Raw genomic sequence first — 22,281 nt, forward strand, 5'->3', positions numbered from 1 at the left:
TATTTTAATATGTAAACTATGTTAATGAAGGTATCTCTCAGTTTACTAATGTCATTTTAATTATGAAATGGCTTAATATTATTACTTTTATTCCTAAGGACAGATTTTCCTACTTGAACCTAAGTTCTTAACTTTCCTTTTAAATGATTGCACTCCCCAAGTATGTAAAAATACAACAGAGTTACCCAGGTTTTAGCATACAAGGTCAAAACCACCACATTTTCAAGTGCTGCCCACTGCCTCTGGCAGAAACCATTAACTCCAACTTCAGAAAATAAAATACCCATAATGCATCTAACTAGTTTTGTTGAGTTTTTTGGTGCACTTTAGAGAAACAATCCTGCCATCAACAAGTCTAAACTACGCACGTAATACATTTAGGCACTATTAAAAGTTCTCAGTCTTTAACAAGAGCACTCCTAATCAATAAAAATGTCAAAGCCCAACCAGTTTTGCTTCTTTCTTCTCCTTGATCATACAAACTCAGAAACTCCCAATGCTACAAATTACCACTTCTAATCCTTCTCCTATACAGCAGAATCCCTCCTCCTCTACAGGGAAGGTCAAGGTGAAATGCTTGTGCTGCAGAGCTGAAGCCCCGCAGTTCCCTATTTACCAAGCCCTCCAGACAAGAAAACTGGTGCATGTGAGCCAAATCCAAGCGATGCTAATGCATTAATGACTGACATGTGGCAGAGGCACAGACACATAGATGCAGCTTGACATTAATGGAGAGATTTGCCTGTGGTCATGCACATGGGGGGGGGCAAAGACAGACCCACCTGCCTCATGTTTTAACCTGAGTATGAAATCAAATGTCAGACAAGATTAATTAGATGCCAGGAGTTTTATTCTTTTCTGTTGATAGAAAAAGCACATTTCCATAATGTGAGGAAGCATTTATGTGGATAGCAAATCAGGTTGACATTGAGAGAAGGTTTACTTTATTGTGAATGCTAGCTGTGTGGTGCTTGTCAGTGCAATTACTTTCTACTCAAGTGGTTTGCTTTTTAACATTTTATTATCTTAACAATAAAAACCCTGGAAGCAATAATTATTTATTATGCTAATTCTTTAGCTTTTTTCTTATTAAGTTCTGCCAGACCATTAAAACTTGCTGTTTTCCAGAAATAAACCTAATTTATTAATATTCAGCCAATTATGGAAAAAAAGAGAGAAGGCGAAAACAATCTCTTTACTGGTAATTAGTTACTAACCAGTCAATTTGTACGCCTATCAGCTTCCCCATAAATTCTATTTTCATTTATTCAATACCCAACATTTCTAACATCATTCTGATCGAAAACAACTTCAAAACACTAAGTCCACTGTAGCATTTTTTATAAATAGTGATTTAAGCAGTCTGAGAGGCAGCAAGGCTTTAGACCACTCTGAAAATGCACTATACTCAAGGACTGCATTTTAATTATGGAAACCTTTTAGAACATCCCTGTTTTATTAACAGTAAGTGAAAGACTATAAACAAGGCTTCAGTATGCACCACTTCTTCTCAATCCTGCCTAAAGCCCTCCAGGGGAAACAGCTTCAATGTGCTTTCATTTCTCCCCCCTAGCATTCTCATCTCTGAATGCCTCTTCTCATCGGCTTTAAAATTCATTTAACATAACAACCACACAGTTATGCTTTTTTCTTCCCTTTTATTTTTTAATATACAAGTGTTCCCTCCTTTAGGAATAAACACCAAGGCCACAGATCTCAAACTCCCATGGCATAAATGCAATATAGGAGACCATAAGAAATCTACGCAGAAAAGCACTGCAACTAAATGTACCTTGAAAAGCTCTTAGTTTGCAATGCTTTTATAAAGCTTCATGTCCATGCACAAACTGTCCCTACATTTCACACAGTGACAGTGGTAGTAATCCCTGGAAAACTTCTGGAACAAATTCCCTCGCTCAGAGCTCAGTTCTCTCTGAGCCAGTACAGCACTATCTTCTTCCACGGCAAGGATGCAACGCTCCAAGGTTTGTCAGAGCAGCCCCCCCTGCTTCAATGAACAACATCAACTCCTGTGCTGCCACCGCACAAAAGAGCAGAGCCAGGTTTCTCTATTGCTCCCTGCTTCTGAGATAGCTTTCTCCTGTATCTCCCACTGGGAGATTCTGCCTGTGGCAACAGAAAATTCCCTATTAATATGTAATATATACCATAATTAGCACTGTAAAGCAGGTAGTTATCTCACAACCATCCTCCCATCCCCTCTCTCATAATCACAAAAGTTTATTTACAGGGGGGAAAAAAAAGAAAGAAAAAAGAACCCCACAAAACAGGTGAAGAATGTCTGATTCTTTTTATTTGTATTTTTTAAAAGTTAAGTTCTAAGATTAAGCTTTTGCTTCTAGCATGTCTCCTACACAGTAAGTGTGAAAGTATGACTGAAATGGTTTCTCTCTGCCTCTTCAGGGCTGGATGCTGTTTGGAAGGATGGTGTAGTGCAGCTCCCAACCACAGCTGTATAGCAGCTCATTCTCAAAATCACTTATTAAAGGTTCTGAAGAATCCTTACCAAATGGAAAATAATAAAAAAAAAGAAATTTAAAAAAAGGTAGCGTACTAGATGAAACAAAAATGCATATATATACAACTTTGATGTTTATGTCAACAAACTCCTGGCCTTTTGTACGAAAAGAGCAGGAAGAAAACCACCACAAGAATGCCACTGATGTTGAGCACCACTCATTATCCTAAGGGAGAAAACCAAAATCAAACACACCCCACAAATAAATCAATCGGGGCCAGACTACAAATGTTAACAAGACTATTAAACAAAATTAGAGTAGAAAGGCACTCTTCATAAAGTACTTTTTGAGCACAGTCTAGAGATGAAGGAATTCACTTGCTTTTCTGAATACATGCACAACACTATCACTTCAGTCCCTCCCAGGACATCAGGTTAGGCCTTTAGGGTTTATAACATTAGTTCAGCCTTTCTAATGAAGTGTGTACCTCAATGACCTGCATTATTCTCTTCTACAGAAGCAGCAGCCTGATTTGGAACAGTCATTGCATTCCTAGCCATGCCTCTGACTAAGCATACAAAAACCTCTGAAGTTCTCTTATTCCCGGATCCCAAAATTATTTCATCTGTAAATCTAAGACAGTGCAAGTTGCATTTGCTACCAAAAGGTAGACAAGGTCAATTGTGAGTTTCAGCATGATTACCGCTCTTCAGCAGAAATTTAGAATGTAGAGCCCTTGAGTTTTCATCTCCAGACATGGTGTATTTGATTAGGTGAATACTAGATTTTTTTAAACATGTAAAAATTCCCTCAAAAACTCTTCACCTACCAAAATACTTCAAAAACCAAATAAATTTGGGAGGTACACAGGAAGTCCTAACAAATTCAGACTTCTACAGAACACACCTGAAGAACAATTAGCTTTTGGCAATGACTTTTGGCTGCTCTACTCACCACACCATAACAAATAACACAGTATGTAATTCGAGAGAACCAATGTACATGGAAAAGTCCAATGCTGAAGCCTCTGATTTTCTGTCTCTTAGGACAAACACCGATTTTTTTATTACTATACTCTAAAAAGCATATTACTAAATGTGATGCAGAAACACTAGATGTAATGCAAGAACAGAAACAGAAAAAGCTCTTTAAAAATATAAGAAGATGTGATACAAGCTATACAGCCTATTAATTTCATTTATTACCCATGCACGTCAAATGACATTAATTTACAACAGCAAAAAGCAAAGCCATTAAGTACATACAGAGCTCTGAGAATTTCAGGTGTGAAACAGACCAGTTTGTCACAACAGCTTAGAGTTCTGTTGTGCTTAAAATGAAGAGAGTAAAACTCCATACCACTGCACCTCTATCTTGTGTATGCACAAGAAAATGTATGGAGTAGCTGCAAATATTCTCTCTTAAAGAAAATTAATTGCCCTGAGAGAAATATTCCTATATCAAAGGCGCCAACAGTTCACAGTCATCCTCCACATCAACATAAAAATTTATCGCAAGTGATGTCAAAATCCAAAGTTGCACATTGTTTGTTTATTACTGATTCATTGCTGGAGGCAATCATCTCCATCCTCAACTGGGCTGCATTAGGAGGCTCACTCCAGGGCAAAGTCAGAGTGGGGAGCGCAAACCAACTCTGAAAACAGACAGATTTGAACAGAAGCAGATGAGGAGTGCTCATGAAATTTACTGCATAGCTATGTGATAAGGCAAGCATTTTCCATCTCTAGGTGGGTAGTGAGCATCTTCAGAACAAAAATCTAACGAGTGACTTGTTTAAGTTAAGAGTTCATCCACCTGAACTATTACAGGAACTAAATCCATTATCCTGTTATACAACTGCAGCCATTACACAGCTTTTGAACGATTTAAACTATTCCCACACAGGTGGATCTGCACCCAGTGTGTGTACACAAGATCAGAGTAATCCTTTTCAAGTCCTGATCACGGCCTCACCTCAGCTAAACATGGAATCTTACTGCTTTCGGGTACCTGAGACCCTATTTGGAAATCTTCAGCTGCTCTTAAAAGTCACTCCACTTTTCAAACTTATGATTCTGTTAATACTGTAGAAGCCAGCAAAAGAAATCAGCTGCAGTCTCAGACCCATGTAGTGCTGAAGAAAATATGCCAGTAAAACTTGCTCCTGTCATTAAAGAGAGGAGACAGAACCCAACCAGCATTCAGCTTCCCAAAGCCCTGTGATCTAATTCTATACAAAAGGCTTAATAAGGTTTAGGCTCATAATACAATTAGTAATTTAGCTCACAAATTAGACTATCTATTAACACTAGAGCAGAGACATCAGCCATATGAGGATTAAGGAATCTGCTGCTCTCAATATGGGAGTGAAAACTTGAATGCTTTAATAGACCACCTCAGCTTCTGCTAATGCGAACATAAATTGCGTTGTGCAGGATGATGTGAGAGCATGGCCAGCAGCCTGCTCATATATTGAACTTTCATCAGTAGGAACCACAATAAAAATTTGCACAGTAAGTACAGAGTGGGAACTTTTGAGCTCATTTTAAAGCATAATTTTAACTAGTAAAAATATGTACTGGTAGTGCGAAATACACTGCATATGCATTAGAAGTGCACATAGAAACAAGGGCCAAAATTACCATGTCAGCATGGACAAACCCAGGTCAACCCAAGGTATGGATAGTATATTATACAATATTTAACTGAAATGTTTGAATAAAGAAGTGACCCTCTTCCAAATCTTTACAAACCACATTTATTCTGTATCTATTAAGAATGGAAGCAGACATAGGTAATAAAAGATTCTTCGTCATCTTTTCCCACAAACAGTCCCCAAAAGATTTTTTAAATGAGCTGATATCTCTAGCATAGTATTTAATGGCACATTGCTCACACAGAAAAATATTCCAGGTGAATTTTCAAAGGTAGGCTAAAAAACCACTCTACTTTTTATAAGAAACTAAAATTTCAGTTGCTGTGTTTGAAAAGTGCTGTTCCAATTTCCAGAAAACTATATGTGTAACTACATCTCTACAAAATGCCAATATTGGTGTGTTCATGCTGACTTGCGTTAACATCTGATTTATTTGCAATTATTGTGTCAACAGGAGCTTTTTGTAATTACTTTGACAGTACGCCCAAAAGTGACTGTAGTCATCTTGAGGATTTGAGGTTGCGTTTGTAAAATTAGGGCCAGTATTGTTAATTCTTTTTAGCTTGAAAAACAAACAAAAAATCTTCATCAGTTTACTTCACACTCTAGTAGAAACCATTCACACCCAAATAATATTATGAACAATGTCCATCTGGTCTGAAATCTAGATCTGGCCGCTGTATCTCATTCCCCACCAGCACTGCCTGCTGTTGTTACCAAGTGTTCAGTGTGACTGCACTCAGTGCAAAGCAAGACTTAAAACTTCATTTGCTCACAGTACTTATGTATAAGCACATGCTTTGCTGTCACGTGTGTTAGCACATGCATGGGACCATTTTGGTCTTATCTGCCTCCAGGAAAAATAAAAAAGGCAAAATGCCTAACATGTTATGAATGATACTCAGGCAGTCAGGAATTGTATCCCCAAGCTGCTACCATAGATGCCCAGAGGCTCTGCAGCCTTCTGAAAACATGCACATAGTTCTCCAAACTGTAAGGGCAAAAGTGCCCCACAGCAACACAGGAAATCCACATCAGAGCTGCCATCCTGCAGGCTCAGCTCTCTCCCCAGCTCAGTCACTGCTGTCCAAAGGACGGAGGAGGCCGAGGAAGGCACAAATTATTCAAGAAGAGGAGAAGAGAAAGTTGCACAGAGACCTCATAGCAGCTTTTCGGTATCTGAATGGGGCCTACAAGGATGCCAGAGAGGGACACTTCATCAGGAAGTGTAGTGCTAGGACAAGGGGAAATGGCTTCAAACCAAGAGTTTATGTAGATTAGATATTAGGAAAAACTTCTTTACTGTGTGGCTGGTGAGGCACTTGAACAGGTTGCTCAGACAAGCTGCAGATGCCCCAACCCTGGCAGTGTTGAAGGTCAGGTTGGACAGGGGTTTGAGCAACCTGATGTAGTGGGAGGTGTCCCTGCCCATGACAAGAGGGTTGGAACTAGATGATCTTTATGGCCCCTTCCAACCCAAACCATTCTATGATTCTATTTGTGGAATATAGAGATGAGGAGCCGGCATGAACAGAGAAAAGGAGGTGGAGAGAGCTCTGGAGGTGGCAGGTAAGCAATGTATTCTTAAAGGTGGTCTGGTGGTTAAGAGCTTTGTTAAATATGTACTGTATTTCCTGTGGAATGCATTGTACTAAAGCACAATTTTAGAACTGAGAGCAGGTAAGAACCCTCCCTCTTCCTCTGCACAAAGTTCCACAGTACACAGCTCTGGAAGATCTCTATGACTGGTCAATTCTTTCTTTTGTTGCTAGACCACTGGGCAGAGTCAAAGCACTGAAATTACAGGAATGGGGCTGCTTATGAATGTCACGTATTTTCTCAAAGCCAGTTTCAAGCATACAGATCCCATTTCTTTGCAGTTCTGCTCCCAAAGGTCTAGAAATACACATTCTCTAATCCTGGTGTACAAGCAAGAATTAATTTTTCACTGCTACAAATCTAGCGTGACACTCTGCAATTTGTGAAGACTTCAACAGACTGAGTTCTGGAAACGTGAGATTTCTCACTCACAGCCAGTGAATGGTTCCCAAACTGCCGTTTGCAAAGCTGTGATCCACCCACAATGAGCATTAATTTGAAGCAAACAAGCATGCCAGATACTACTTGACTGAAGGAGACATACTGTGGAACAATTCATGAAACCACAAGTTTATGTTCATTTTGAAATTGAATGTAATTCAAAAATATGGACAGCTCTTATCGTGGTCCTGGGGTTTGGGCTACACATCAGAACCTGGCTCCATATTTTGCAAGGGACTCAACAGAACTGACAGGCAAGCAGGAACTTTAAAAATGCAAGCTTCCACATGGCAGCCTAAACTGAAACCCAATGCATGTAACCAAAACCTCTGAAGTAGTTTCTGACTGATGCCAGAATGACTCCACAGCTGCTGCTTTCCACTTGTCACCAAGTCATTACAGGTATCTTCCAAAATAAAAATTTAGACCTCCAAAGGCTGTATCTGTTTCTCTTTCTCTGTAGAAATCAGTGAAAAAATTTCAAATGCAGCAGACAATGCATGCACTGTTTACATTCCCTAATTCCCCTTGAGTTGACCTTGGCCATTTAGCTAGATAAAGCCCAGACAGTCTTTACCTGAAACTCTCAGTCTGAACATATGCTTCACCCCTTCTCCAAGTCAGAATTAATATCTGCTCTTCAGCACTCCAACTCCATTATATGACAGAGGAAGGTACAGGTGAATAAGGCTGAAGTTCGCAGTCAGCAATCATCTGCCAGTGAATCAACCCACAGGCACTACAGTATGTTTGTCTACGACTGAAAACAGAACAGAAGTATCTGAAGAAAATTATTTTTAAGGGGTTATTTCCACATCATTTTCCTGCATATATACCTTATGCTATATACTGGGCTACGACCTCATAAACATTTTAAGGTTTTTTATGTTCACACCTTTCTGTGGCCATGGAAAGTTTTTGGGTAACAAGAGTAACATTTAACTGCTCAAAATTCAGGATGCAAAGAAATACCAGATTCTAGTCTAAAAACTTTCCAAAGAGCAATTTTACATGTAAGGATCCAGCTCTGAAGTTTCTGCAAGACTCATTTAAAAACCCCAATCCATGCCTGCCGGTGGTGCACGGCTGCTGCAGAAGTCAGGGGTTTTACTTGCCAAGAGAGTATTTCAACTTGTCTTGGACTCCTGGGCCCTGTGCAATTTCAATGCATATTTGCTCTAAAGGGTATGTGCTTGTCTCAAAGACTCTTAAATAAATAAAACAAACCCCAGTGTTTTCCAAATCCACAAATGAAAGTGCTACACTAATTCACATAAATCCCTTACTAGCCTAGATTTATGGAGGCAATTCTAACAACAATTCTTGAAGTAAAAATAAATAAAACACACCTCATGAACTTTATACATGCTCTTCAATCCATTGTGCTTTGCTGTCACTATAAGCAGCAAGTACTAATGCTGGGCAAAACAAAGGCTTCCATTTCACATTTTCACCCTCTAAGGTTTTAAATAGATATTAACTTTAGTTGGTTTCCCAACAAAAAGTCTGTGATGCTCACAGGCCTAAACCCAAAAGGTTTCTTTCCTATTTAGAAAGTTGCTTGCAAAGGTTTTCCCCTGAGCTAGGACAGAGTCAAGATGACATCTCTCAGACACGGTAAAGAGGGCATCAGCTGCATGGTGCCTCAAAATTATTACTGGCACAACAATTTATCTTACATAACTGAGAAATTACTTCAGTATCAAGCTATCTCTGCAGAAGTTAAAAAGAAAAACAGCTTAAGTGATGTGTTACGTAAAGTGCTTATATTAAAGTGTTGAATGTAGTGCTTTGTAAAATAATCTCCATCCACTCTGCAGAATGCAGAAAAGGTAACATTAAAGGAAAAAGGCTATAGCAATTTCCAGTCATTAACATAAGAACTACCCCACTGAGAACTATGGCTCCTGGAAATGTCCAGAACTGTCTCTATCTCCTAAACATGTGACAGTATTTAACCATGCTTTTGAGTTTCCAGGGAAAATGGAAGTTAGAGGTGGTGACAAGCGGCTGCTGTACATTTTCTCTAAATTTGTTTTGGGGTTCTGAGCTGTCACCTTCCATTTTTTAAAATTTTTTGTAAATGGAAATTTAGCAGATTTCTCAACCGTGGAGGAAAAAAAAGACGAAATTCCAACTAGTCTGGCTATGAAGATCCTCACCCATGTCACAGTCAAACGCCAGAGCAGAGTTAAATCCGGATCTCCCACACCTATGTGGGAGTTCTGATCACTAAGCAACTATTACAACAGGAGTTTAAAAAAAAAAAAATACATATATATATATATACACATACATCTATATCTTCTTCATGCTGTGCTCCGGGGACATGGTTCACATTAGGCTACGTCATCCCAATGTGGAACCAGAAAAATCTCCCAGCTCAGAAAGTTCTACTGAGAGCAAATAGCTCCTTGGTTTTATGACATATCTTAAAACACTTAAGTAAAAAAGAGGTATTACACTAAAGAAACACTATTAACTTCCAAAATAATCATCAGAACAGTGCTGTTCCTGAATTATACTGATTGACAGAAACATCACAGCAATTACAAAATGCTATATATAGTACTAACAGGTGTGCAAACAGTGTCAAACACCTTGAAACAAATAGATTTTCTTGCATGTTTCTGCCATGCCTTTGAGCACACACTGAGCAAGCTCTTGTTAGGAAACCTTGGACTTCTCACAGTAATTTTATTTACTAGAAGGATGGAGGAGGGAAGAAGCAACAATGAAATTTTTCAAACAAGACAAATATCCAAATCACATAAGAAGAAAGAGCAACTATACTAAGCAGCTATAGAGAAAACAGTTATGTCTGTTATGGCACCTCACACAGTTCACTGAGATGGGAATTGACTTTCATGTTTGTTTTCAACTGTTCACTGAACTGTTTATTAAAACAGTAAAAAGACATGAAGGTAAAAATAGCAGAAGTGAGACAAACAGAAGTTTCTATGGAGGTAGAGGACAATGCGAATCCCTTCAGGAAACCTCTGCCTCTCCTTGAGATATAATCTGGTAATACACTTTTTCTCAGCACTGGAGATCCTTTTTTCAGAAACTATGAGAAACTCTACCCTCAGAAACTATATGAACTTGGTAAGCAAAAGATGTGCATGTAGATGACCATTTTTTGGTCACAAACTACTGTATCAGCAATAGCAGAATGCCTAAGCATCAGCCCCCAAATAAGGAATTATCTGGCCATCATGGGAAAAAAAAAATACAACCCCCCTGCCACTACGTCTGCTTCCAGTACACCATGAAAAATGCAAAGGTCTGCTAATGGATAAAAACTCATCAACTTTAAGACACAGGCAGACAAACTAGTACACAGATTACAGGCATATACACAAGTATGTAAGTGCACGTATCATGGGTGGAAATTATTTACTCAGTCTAATGTATATTCACCAGGAAAAAAAATGTGAATAGCCACTCTATTAATTTATCTGTAACAACTTCATCAAGCAAACCTTACTGGTCCACTATTTATTCACCTAAAGTACACAGAAACTGCTGTAATATCCTCCTCAATCTTATGTTAGAATCTTATCAGCACAAATAAACAGTTCTTTCACCTAATGAGCCTACATTTATGTGCTACAGAACTAAAACAAAGGGCCACTGACAAAAGTATTCTATCCACTACATTTATTTATAGATAGTCTAAACCATATTTGATTTCAGAGTTCAGGATAAAAGATGTGACAGGATTCAAAATAATAAAGCAGGATCCTTCTGAAAACTTCCCCAAAATAACCGTGCCTAAACATTAAAAAAACCCAAACAACAAAACAGAAAACAAGCAAAAAATCCCCCCCAAATATGTGTGGTGGGAAAAAAAGAATCTGCTCTCCTACAGGCATGTGATGCTCTATTTCATTCTCCTACAAGATGAAGAGCTGAAGTGATGAAAGAGGTAATTAGCTGTTAGTTATTCCAGAGCAAAAACACATTTCTAGTGATTAACAAAAAAATGCTGTAAGAGATATTTATAACAGCTTAACAGTGAAGAAGATTAAAAAGACAAAAAAACGGGGGAGCAATAAAAAAAGCTAATCTACCCCTCAAAAAACCCCACTGTAACCAAAAATTATTGTTCTAAATCACGGCAGATGACACATGGAGGGTGGGGAGGGGAAAAACAAACAAATTCATAAGCAAAATGTTGGGTTTACACCATTTCACAGAAAAAAATTAAAGATTCATTAACATCATTACATTTAATCATATGCATAAAGATAATCAACCATTGCTATGTAAAGTTGTCAGAAGACGTATTTGAGCCTTGAATACATTATTAAAAACAAATGTGTTGAAAACGAAGATAATAAAAAATAAGAAAATACGAATAATTATAAATTCACTTCTGTTTTCCACAAGTAATTTAGCTGCCATTTAGACCTCAGATTTTTTTTTTTACATCTTTTCTAGTAACATTCATCTCTTCCATTCTTCCAGCAAACGTTATACCTTCCTTCCCACCTTTCTCCCCCAAAACACACTAAGTGTCACCTGTTTTCAGAACTCCTTCCTGCTAATCTTGCCCTGGTTTTGTCTGAACAACTGTGGTCATTACTTTTTTTTTCTCCTATCATTGTTTGTTATGTGTCAAAGGGTCACCGTTGAGTCAGACACTTCTGGCTGAGACACTTCGTTCCTATTCTCTGCAGATACTGAGCATGGGTATGTCCTAGAGGCATAAATACACCTTAATTTTTACTGTTATTCCTCTAAGACATCTGGGCACAAAAACGTTTTTCCTTCATTTTGAAAGCATATATGGCACCTTACCCACTACACCTCCTCATAGCACTAATGGAAGCCACGTGGCTTAAAAACCAACACAACCCCTCCTTCTGCCAAAAGGAGAACAGAAATCCACTGACAGCAACATCATCTCCATTGATAATTATTTTGAATGGATCAGAAAGGTTCTTAATAGGTTGTGAGGAGAAGTACACAAAACTTAAGGTTGTATATTAACCATCTTGATTGATCCTTAAAGCAAAACTTACCAGATCTCTGCAGCAATAATTCTTGCACTTAAAACACTAGGAAAGTACTGACAATTTCTTTGAGGTTTCATGCATTTTATTATGTATTTTTGTCATATTAGAGCATTCATTCGTCCCTCTTTTGAATACTAACACTGATACTGAAATCAGCCTTTTTACAAGTAATTAAAAGTTCATTTGTATTGTAATCAAATTGATGCAAACAAGCCACCAATGGATTAAAATTCTCTAGGTCACAAAATTCCATCATCTATTTTCACACCTCCCCAGCTCCAAACACATCTACATTCTCACAAAGCCCAGCTTACAGACAGCCCTTTCTCTTTCTATGCTTAGAAAAATGGACTTAGAGATGCAGCTACACCTAGTGATCAGCAGCAGATCACAGCAGGCAAAAGTCTGGAAGACATTACAAAATTCAGAAAGAAGTATCTGAATACATTTGGGTGAACAGACTGACATAGGAAAAATTATTGCTACTTTTTTTTTTCTCCTAAATATATGACCATGTGCTCCAAATTGGTTTTGGTGTCTTTAACACGTAACATTACACATCAGAAACAACCAAACTGGAAGTTATCAACAAAATCAAATGAAATTAAATGAAATAAGAAGAAGATTCTCAATTTTTCCTAAAGAAAATGAGTATGTAATTCAGCTGCATTTACACATTAACAAACAGTTTCTTCCTGGGAAAATTTTCAAAACTACTACTTCTTTACACAAGAGTCTTAATTGTGAGCTGAAAGGTTCATAATTGCATGTCATTTCCTGGGGAAACATCTTCAGAACTTAGTGATATAGCATAGAAATAAGTGTTTGACAGTGATACTAACAAGCTTTAAACACCAGAGATATCCCTCTCAAAAAGCATTTCCTTCAGCATAAAGTTGCAACACATGAAATACAGGATCAGTTCACAGATCCTGACCCTACAACATCATTGGACTTTGTTCCATCAAGTCTACACTTACTATCTTCCCTCCAACGATGCAAACTGAAGGGATTGTTTCAGCAGGAATGTGTAAAACTGACCCGGCCACCAGCAACTCGTCTGTTTGACATTTTCGCTGACCGTCGTGGGATGTGGGTGAGTGCACACGAGAAATAAACCATCCCCACATGTCTCCAGGTCAGACTCAAATGATATTAGTGAGGTGGAGTTCAGAAGCTTGCTCACTCTACCCTAACATGTTTTGTGATTTGCCTGGGGATTTGGTCTCTCTAGCTGTCAATCTAGCAACTTCTGTGAGCACTAAATATATTACTATTTCATACATTACATGCACTTTTATTGTTTCAGGACACTGTGATTTGTTTTCCTCATGAATTCTGACGACTGCTAAATCATGAGACCAAATAAACACCATAGCAGTTTTTTCACCCAGTGTTATTACATCCTTGCAATATTTTGTAGAATTTATTTTTAATTTCTGATGACATTTCATTACTATCTTTTGAAAACAGAACAGCAAAATGAAGTAAAAAAAACCCAAAACCAAAAACATACCCACCATATAGTTTCTTTTTTGATGAATTGTGCCACTTCCAAAGCCTTGACTCATTTTTACCTGAAGCATTCTAAAGAACATTCCAGTTTACATGGGAACACAAATTTTACTTCATTTTTGTAACCGTAAAAAGTTTAAAAAAAACCAAAAAACCAATATCACGCCTAGAAGCTGGTTTTTCAAAATGCTTCCATTAATTTGCTGGAGTATTTTAAATATGAATAGTCTTAGATGTAAACCAGAAATCAAGTCATTCACCTATTCACCTAACAGCTGTAATAGCAGCAGAAAAATCTCTTAACAGTGGGAAGTTTGGTTTGAGAATCTCCCCCCACAGCTCTCACTGTTTAGTGAGGCCAAGTCCATGCTATGACCTATAGTTGGAATCGTTTTGTAGATGAGCTGGCAACTGCATGAGACACTAACAAAGCTGCATTTTTGCTACCATATGTTACTTCCCTTAGAAGATGCAGGAATATAGACTTGATGGATGTGTGGAGAGAAAAAAAAGCAGGTGGAATAAACAATGCAAACAAAAGCAGAATTTGCTAAAGTGAGATATAATTACACTTGGAGCTCTTTGTTGCTAATGTCATCAGAATAGCTATTATAGACTTTCAAACAGAGATCCTGAATAGTCTGAGAAATCTCTTTAAACACAGTTAATTATATCAGAAACTTATTTTCTAGACATTGCCAGGAGCTTCATTTCAGCTATGAGAGGACCTATGAAGACTTAACCTATATTCTTTCTTTTTCTCTGCAGTCACCAAACATCAACATGATCACAGTAAGTTTCAACTTCAGCATGTCAAACTTCTTCCTTACATCTCTTTTCTGGAAAATATGATCCTTCTTTTTAAAGTGCCTACACCCAAAAATGAGCAGATGAATCTAAGATACAACATCTATTCAGAATGCAAGGTTTTGTATTTTTAATCCATGAAATAGCTTGAGAATTACTATTTTTATGTAAAGCCTTTACAGCTGACTAGGACAAGTAATTTTCAAGTTTTGTACAGCACTTTTCCTCCTTTTCTTCTCCTCATAATTGCCACTAGTCCTGGTTTATTACGAACGGCCTTCTACAAGCACTTTTAGTCAGTCTGTCCATCCCTCTCACCGCAGTAAGACTCATTCCTGCTCAGAGAAAAACTAAAACTTTTTAAACCAGTGCCATAAGAAGAGCATTAACATACAACCTCGGTGCTTTTCATATCAAGAGAGAACACAGCAGACTAATAAGAGCCCTCCCTCCTTAAGAGTCAGCTTGTAACCAAGAAGCACCAATTTCAGAATCCAGGCTGTGTGCACATTTACATCTACCTGAACACGAATGCCTTCATAAAAACACAGTTTCCAAGTTCTTTTGTACATTTCCGTGCTTTCAGTTTCAGCTCCCCGTTTTTGTATTTGACAGAACTCATCCCATCCAGACCCTTCAGGTTATGTGAGATCAAACATTTAAGTTTACAATGTCCCTCCTAACTTCACACATCTCTATGTTTGACCTAAATCCCTTATAGGAGTGAATTCTTGAGAATTTCCCTAGCCTGAATAACCTACCAAGGAGGTGGAAGAAGGAACACGGTGGAGTCAAGTGGCATTTTCTATGACTGAACACCACTTTTCAGGGACTTCTGTAATATTAGCATTCAGCCTTCACATGAGACCAACTTAATAACATTTTGCTAAAATTATAAACAAAGCCAGCTGAATTAGGTGTACTACAGTTTCTAAGAAAGAAAGTAAAAAAATAGTAAAAAAACCAAAACCCAAAACCAATCTTGCAGAAAGAGCACAGCTACTTTCAAAAACTTAGGATAAGCAGCACTGTCCATTTAAGACAATGTTTTCAGTAACCGCTCTTGAATTCAAATTCTTGAGATCATTTACTTCTTGAACTGATGAATCTAGAATTTTAAAATCTTTAGTTAAGGACTCAGAGAAAATCTCATTGTTATTAACTGTTAAGCTGCTTTCAAAAGATTACTTGAAAGGTCCCAGGCCTTAGAAAGCCAAGACCCGATCTTTCAGTAAGATTATTTTCTAAATAAGAAACTCAAATAAGACAATAGCTGAATGTAACATTAGAACAAATCTTTGTGAAAGAAATCAGTCAGTTTAGAAAAGGGCAAAAATAAAAATGGGACTATAAATGCCAAAGGCACTTAACTCACACACTGCTACTCTGCTTAGAGGTGTGGAGTTGGCTTTGTTTCTTTTCTTCTTTGTTTATTTTTAAACTTTTCACAGGTTAGTCATGTAACTCCCATCTGCAATAAAGGACAGCTATTACAAAAGATAACTACCCAACTCAAGGATGGATTTTTCTGTCATTTAATTTCTATGATGCTAAAGCATCAAAGTTTAAACAAAAGAAACAGCAAGTTTTCCCCCCAGGCAAAAATGACACCCAGGCACAAGTTTCATATGGTAAAGCACAAAAATGGAAATATCATCAATTTTATTCCAAGTGCTGAGAATCAATACTAAAAAGAAAAGAATTCTGTACATGCATCTTCACAAATAATCTTTACTTTCAATATTTAACATACATGTACATATGCAGACACGGGGACAAGACAGGGCAGATTCTGCATCCTATGCCATCCTTTGCAACCTCAGTGAAGTGTGTGAATAGCAGCCTCCGCTACTGAGTACTTCAGAAGGTGTGGAATTGCACCCTTGGAATAACTGCATGCACAAGTCATTGGTGAACTGTTTGCGGTTCATAGCACCGTTCTCCCCACAGTGTGTGTCAGATAAATGAATACAACGGATACAAATCAAACAGTAATGTAGGATTGTTCTTCAGCAACACGAACAGCACTTCAATGCTGGCCCCAGTACAGTATCAGCACATTGCATGCACAAGCCATTTAAATATCCAGAAGAAGGGTCGTCCCAGCTTAACTTTAAACAAGAAGTAAGACAGTTCACATAGGTCAGCAACGAGTTACAGATTTGTCTTAACAAAGCAAGTGCTCCCATTGAAGTCTGGACGCTAGACTTCCAACATTAATGAGTTGTAGAGCTAATATAATTGAGTGCAGCTTCATAATTCGCTGCAGAGTACAGTTTCCTTCTAATAGGAGTGTTTGAAAAATATTTCATCATTGTTACATATCACCTTGGAACAAAACATTTTTCTACTCGGAGATCTTCTGTCTCATCTGCAGTAAAAATGCTCTCAAGAAGCTAGGGGAAATGCAGCTACATATACAAGAGGTCCCTGGAACCAAATATAAAACCAGAATTTTTAATCATTTTTAAGAAGTTTTAAACGAGACCACCAATTCCTAGCCATAAACTTGGTTTAGCTACAGTGCTGCATAGAAGCAACATGTCATGTGCAAAATATAAACTATTTTGTTGCAGCCTGAGCAACAAGGAGCCAGAAGTATTGCTTCCCACCAGATCAAAGCAAACTTCGCACGAGCTGAAGACCAGATGTCTTCAATTTAACGTGCTTTCAGTTGCACTAACTTCATGTTAGGAACAAAACAAACCAAAAAAAAAAATCCTGAAGTTACTCTTTGCAGCGAAGCACGCAGAACTATTTCACAATCCAAATTTCTGCCTAAAATTATGGGTTTGTCCAACACATAAATAGGACGGGGGTGCAAGCAGGGGACTCGAGACCAAGATAACCATCTGCAGGTCTGGGGCTTCGGAGAACAGAGGAACGCTGCCGCTGATGGGGCACTTCGCCGGGCTCCTCTTGGCTGTGAACGCCGGCACCCATCAGCCGAGGGCAGCTTCTGCCCTGCCCTCTCAGGTGGCGCTCGGGGGGCTGCGGGGAGCGCGGGGCGGGGGCTTTCCCTTCGGCTCTGCCGGCGTCTCACAGCCGCACCTCCGAGCAGCGCCGAGGGCGGGGAGCGGCGGGGGCCAGCGCCCAGGCACCGGCGGGCGGGCAGAGCCGCGGGGCCCCGCCGGCCCCTCCGGGGAGCACCGCAAGCCCTCCTTCCCCCGTCGCCAGTCGCGGCGGCGGGCGGAGCGCCGGGGACCGGCTCACCTCGCCCCTCCGCCCCCCGTGCCGGGGCAGCGGGAAACTTTCGGGAAGTCAGCGGCGGAAAAACGCCGGAGCGAGCCCGAGTCCCGCCCGTCCCTCCAGCCCTGCCCTAGGGCTGCCCGAGCCCCGCCAGCCTCTCGACTTTCCATCGGGCTCAGGGGCGCCAGCCGAGCGGCATCCCGACACCGCTACCTCCTCGGGACGCTTTTTCCACCCCATCTACGCAGCGGTTCCAAAGTGTCAGACCCGTCAGGGGGATGGGGAGAAAAAAAAAAAAAAAAAAGATACAGAAGCCAAAAAAAACCCAAACCAAACCCCCACCACCTCCGAAGTGCCCGCGCTTCCCCCTGCCCCTCCGCCGCCCGGCCCCCGGGAAGGCTGTCCGGCCCCGGGCTGGCGAATCGACTCCTTACCTGTGAACGTCTGCGCTCCCGCTGCCAGCAAAAGTCCGGCCAAAGTAACCAGGCAAGTTCCAACTTTCCCCATATTTCCAGCCCTTCCTGCTCCGGATCCAGCAAAGTGCCAAAGTATTTGCCAAAGTAGGAGGCGCCCCTCTCGCCCCCCTCCAGTCCGGGGGAGCAGGCGAGGAGGGGGCAGCCGGACTCCCGCTCTTGGTACCCCGCGGGCTGTTCACCCTTCCTCTCCCTCTCTCTGCAGTTAAGAGCAGGAAAGAGGCTGTGAAGTGGCCGGCCGGCGGCCGCCCGCCCGTCTGCCGTCTGCCTTCCTCCGGCCGCGCCGCTGCCCCGGGGGCCGTGCGGGTACCGCTCGCCTCCCCCGGTGCCCGGGGGGGCACCCTTAATCCCGGAGCCTCCTCGGCCGGCGCCGCTGCTAGTCCCGGCTCAGCTCGGCTCCCTGACTGATTCGCGGTCCCCCCCGGCGGGCGGGCGGGCTGAAGGGAGCGCGGAAAGTCACGCCCAGCCGCCGGCGCCGCCGCTCTCCCCCGCTAGAGGGCGAGGCGGCCGGGCCCCGCCGCCGACAGCAGCTCGGGGGCGGCCGCCGCCTGCGGGGGCGAAGCGCTCGCGTCTCCTTCCTGCCCCGCTGCCCCGAGCGCGGCTCTGCTTGCTAAGGAGGTGGTGGCTTTGTGCCGGGCAGGACGATATCGAATGCTCGTGGACAGCGTGGGGGGAAGTGAAGAAGGAACCGAAAAAAAAAAAAAATCTCAGCTAGGCGTCTCGGTAACTTTGCCGCGGGCCAGCCCCGGCCAGAGCCGCAGGCGCTGAAGTTGTGGCCGCCGCGGGTCGCGGCCCCGCGGGAACGAGCGGCCCGGCCCCGGGTGAGAGATCTCGCCCCCGCCCCGCCGCTCTGGCGCTGCTCCGAGCACTGGGACAGGGAAGGGGAAGCGCAGGAGAGGCGGAGAGCGCCGGCTTTCCATAAGCGCTTCGGTTGGTTTGTACGGGCGGTCTGGAGTCTGTCGGAAGAACTAGCTGGAGGCCACCGCTCAGCCTTCCGCGGGAACCGCAAGCGTGAGAGCCCTGCCCGCACAGCGAGCGGCTGATACCGAGAGGAAATTAAGATGTGAATAGGTTCTCCTGGCTGGCGAGGAGCGGCACTGTATTGTACATTAATTGCTTCGCATTCGCGTGCTGCTCATAAAACTTAATCTCCTTGCTTAGCCCTCGGTAAGAGCCACCCTTCACCCCTCCGGAGCGTTTCGGGAAGGGATCTCTGGAGAGCGCCCAAGCCGGCCCCCGGTTCAAGACACGGGCGCAGCTCTTACTCCTGCGAGTGAAGAGTAACGTCAGGAATTAGCAGGGTTGGAGAGGGAATCGTGGAAATAGAATCACATTAAAATGGCAGTTATCTCTCATCATTTGCAGCGCGTGACTTCTGGCATTTATCTCCGCGTCACGTACGAAATAACAGCTGCTTGACAGCCGTCTTCCCACTGGGGCTTTGGCTCCTGGTGTCCATGGCACTGCAAGGATGTGTTTGCTGGTTTTAAAACAGTTTTAAAACTAAAGTGGAGTTCTAGAGGTGGAAATATTTTTGTTGGCCCTCGCTTTCAACGAAAGCTTTTTCTTTCAAGTGCAACTGTGGCCAGATTTAATGCCTTGTTTTTTCCCTGTGGGTTATTAAAACGATAAAAGCAAGAATTCAGATAATGCTGGTTTGAAGAGCTTGAGCTCAGGTTCTAGGTTCTGATTTTTCTCCAGCACAGGTCCTCTGTTTTCCGTGTTGCTCTTCCATGTAGTTAGCCGGCTTCGCTGCCGGTTTTAATTGAACTGTAAACTCTACCCATCCCCCACATGGCCGTGCGAGCTCCAGCATATTTAGTGATTTGTGCGTATTTTGAATTATTTTTACATACAACACATTACGCCCGAGCTTAGGCACACAGCTGTATCATTTCCAGTGATCGCCCAACCATGCTGTTCTCGGGACGCTGCTCTATTATGTTTTGGGTGATGGATCTGTGACGTGACGCAATCTTCGCGAAGGGGCATGAACTTCGGGATGTGTGGGGGTACGGCAGCTACCTCCAATGTTAACGCAAGGGGGCAGAGTAGCATTAATTGTTGTGTTTCCTGACGTCAGACTTCTTCTTTTCGATAGCTATTCTCTTAATTCATTGTTTGCCTAGAACTTCAATCTTCTCCCCCCCGCTCCAAAAAAAGACGTTGCCTTAATTCCCCGAAGCCTTGGTAACCTATGGGTGTTTTGCAGTAAAAGTTCAATTTTTAATTTTAATTTTTTTTCATGGTTACATAATTTAAGTAATTTCTATGTTCTTTAAAAGTGGTAGTTGTAGCTTCCAAAAATTGGAATCTATAGCTGATCTCGAAAGTGCTACCTTTGTAACACAAAACTTAAAAAAACTGAAGAAGTATCATAAGTAATTTAACTTACAACAAAATAAAATTTAAAATATGTCTTTTAGTAGATCTGCCACTAAAAATCCAGAAATGAGCAGTTACACCAGTGTTTATGCTAATGATGACCTCTCTCAGTTCGGGATGTCCAGACACAGGTGAAATTGTATCTCTGATCAGCTGTGCAGTGTGGTAAAATACAGTGTTCAGACACATAGCAGTAGCTCGCCACCCTGTCTTTGTTACAGGGAGTTGGAAATTCCATGCCTATATCCACAGCTATCTGATGTTAGTTTAGTGAGGATGAGATAGAAAGTTGCCAAGTTCTGAGGATTATAGCAGAATATTTTAAGAGTGTTTGGTCACAGTCACAGTGGGAATGAGGCTAAAGTGCTTGACCTTCAAAGACACAACCGGTCTGCTTTAATTACAGTAAATCTAAGAAACGGTTGAGCTCCAGGGAATTGCTAAACCAACAAGAACAATAGAAAATACAGGTCATGCATGGCTGATTGGGAATTGTGAGCTGTGTTTCACTGTGTTCAGTACTGGAGCGTGCAGGAAAACCATCCAGAAACCATACAAAAAGAACTGGAGCATCAGGAAAACACCAGACAAAACCCACAGGTTCTCTGGTGGTTTGGTTCCAAGAATGTATTCAAGAGAGTTCATAAAAGGCTAAGCTGTGGCTGGAGAGGGGATTGGAGGCATCTGCATGGAAAAAAAAAGTACTTTGCTGATTGTTTCTCACTGACAAACAGATACTTTACATACCTTGCATCTGTTCTTGAACTGGATCACCTCAAAGAAATACCTGATTACAGTTCCCTATCTAGACATATTTCAGCTGAGGAACACAGGAGTTCCTAATTATCACAAAATTATTCCTGCTGAAGGACGAGACAGTAAGACATGTAGAATAAGGAGAAAATCTGGAAGTGGTTGTAACTAATTTCTAGATTTTAATGTATAACAATAGGAAGTTCACATAGCCAGCCTTCATTGCAACGATTTTGTTTTATTTTTAAATATGGAATTTGTATACATCCCACTGAAGGGAAAATTAAACAACCTGATGATAAATTATGAATAATTACACTGTTCATTACAGAAAATTCACTGGCACAGCTGCCCTCTCTTCGCTAATCATTCTCTTGCAGAACCATTTCCCGTATTCCAGATCTCTGTGCTACTTCTCGCAACTGATTTTTGAAAATTTCTAACTGAACAAGAACTGCATTTCTGGTTAGAGAGGTCTGACGTCCAAATACTTATCATGATGTGGAAACAGGTCTGCTTGGCCCATGTCAAAGAAGAATTCTTAGGATAGGCATACATCTATGCTTAGCATTAGATATATAGATTGTATTTATCTACATAGCTGTTACCTTAAAGATGCTAATGATATTTACAGTGCTATTCATTCTGTATTACTGGCACAAGAACAAGTAAACATATCTCGAATTCTGTAAGACATCAAGGCCACCCTGCATAATCCGTGGCATGAAGTCACCCTTCCTATAATGATATACAGCAGGAACACTTTCTTGCTCATGTTACAGCAGAAATAGAAAAGCAAAGACTCATATTCAAATATTGGAGGAAGGCCCAAACATCTTGCCTTTTTTTGACCCGTGACAATGCTGATTAAGTGGCCAAGAATGTGGGCTACACAGCTGTCACCTGATCTTTTGGTTCAGTAGCAGATAACATCACACTCACAGCTCAAAGCTATTTTTTGC

The 22,281-nt window shown here is 41.1% G+C and overlaps 1 protein-coding gene across 9 annotated transcripts in view; it reads right to left on the reverse strand.

Moving 5' to 3' along the window:
• The window catches only part of PTPRM (protein tyrosine phosphatase receptor type M), a 463,481-nt gene extending 443,110 nt beyond the window's left edge, over positions 1 to 20,371 (reverse strand). For 5 of the 9 annotated variants that reach the window (XM_069004468.1, XM_069004465.1, XM_069004464.1 and 2 more), the window contains exon 1: positions 18,143 to 20,370. In XM_069004468.1, coding sequence (XP_068860569.1) covers positions 18,143 to 18,215 — 73 coding nt within the window. In that variant the 5' untranslated portion in view covers positions 18,216 to 20,370. Of the gene's footprint in view, positions 1 to 18,142 lie in introns of all 9 variants that reach the window. The other 4 variants (XM_069004459.1, XM_069004462.1, XM_069004458.1 and 1 more) reach the window with 1 other exon arrangement.
• Between the last annotated feature and the right edge of the window lie 1,910 nt (positions 20,372 to 22,281).

Source organism: Aphelocoma coerulescens, chromosome 2 (assembly GCF_041296385.1).
Source record: "Aphelocoma coerulescens isolate FSJ_1873_10779 chromosome 2, UR_Acoe_1.0, whole genome shotgun sequence".
Taxonomy (NCBI): Eukaryota; Metazoa; Chordata; class Aves; order Passeriformes; family Corvidae; genus Aphelocoma; species Aphelocoma coerulescens.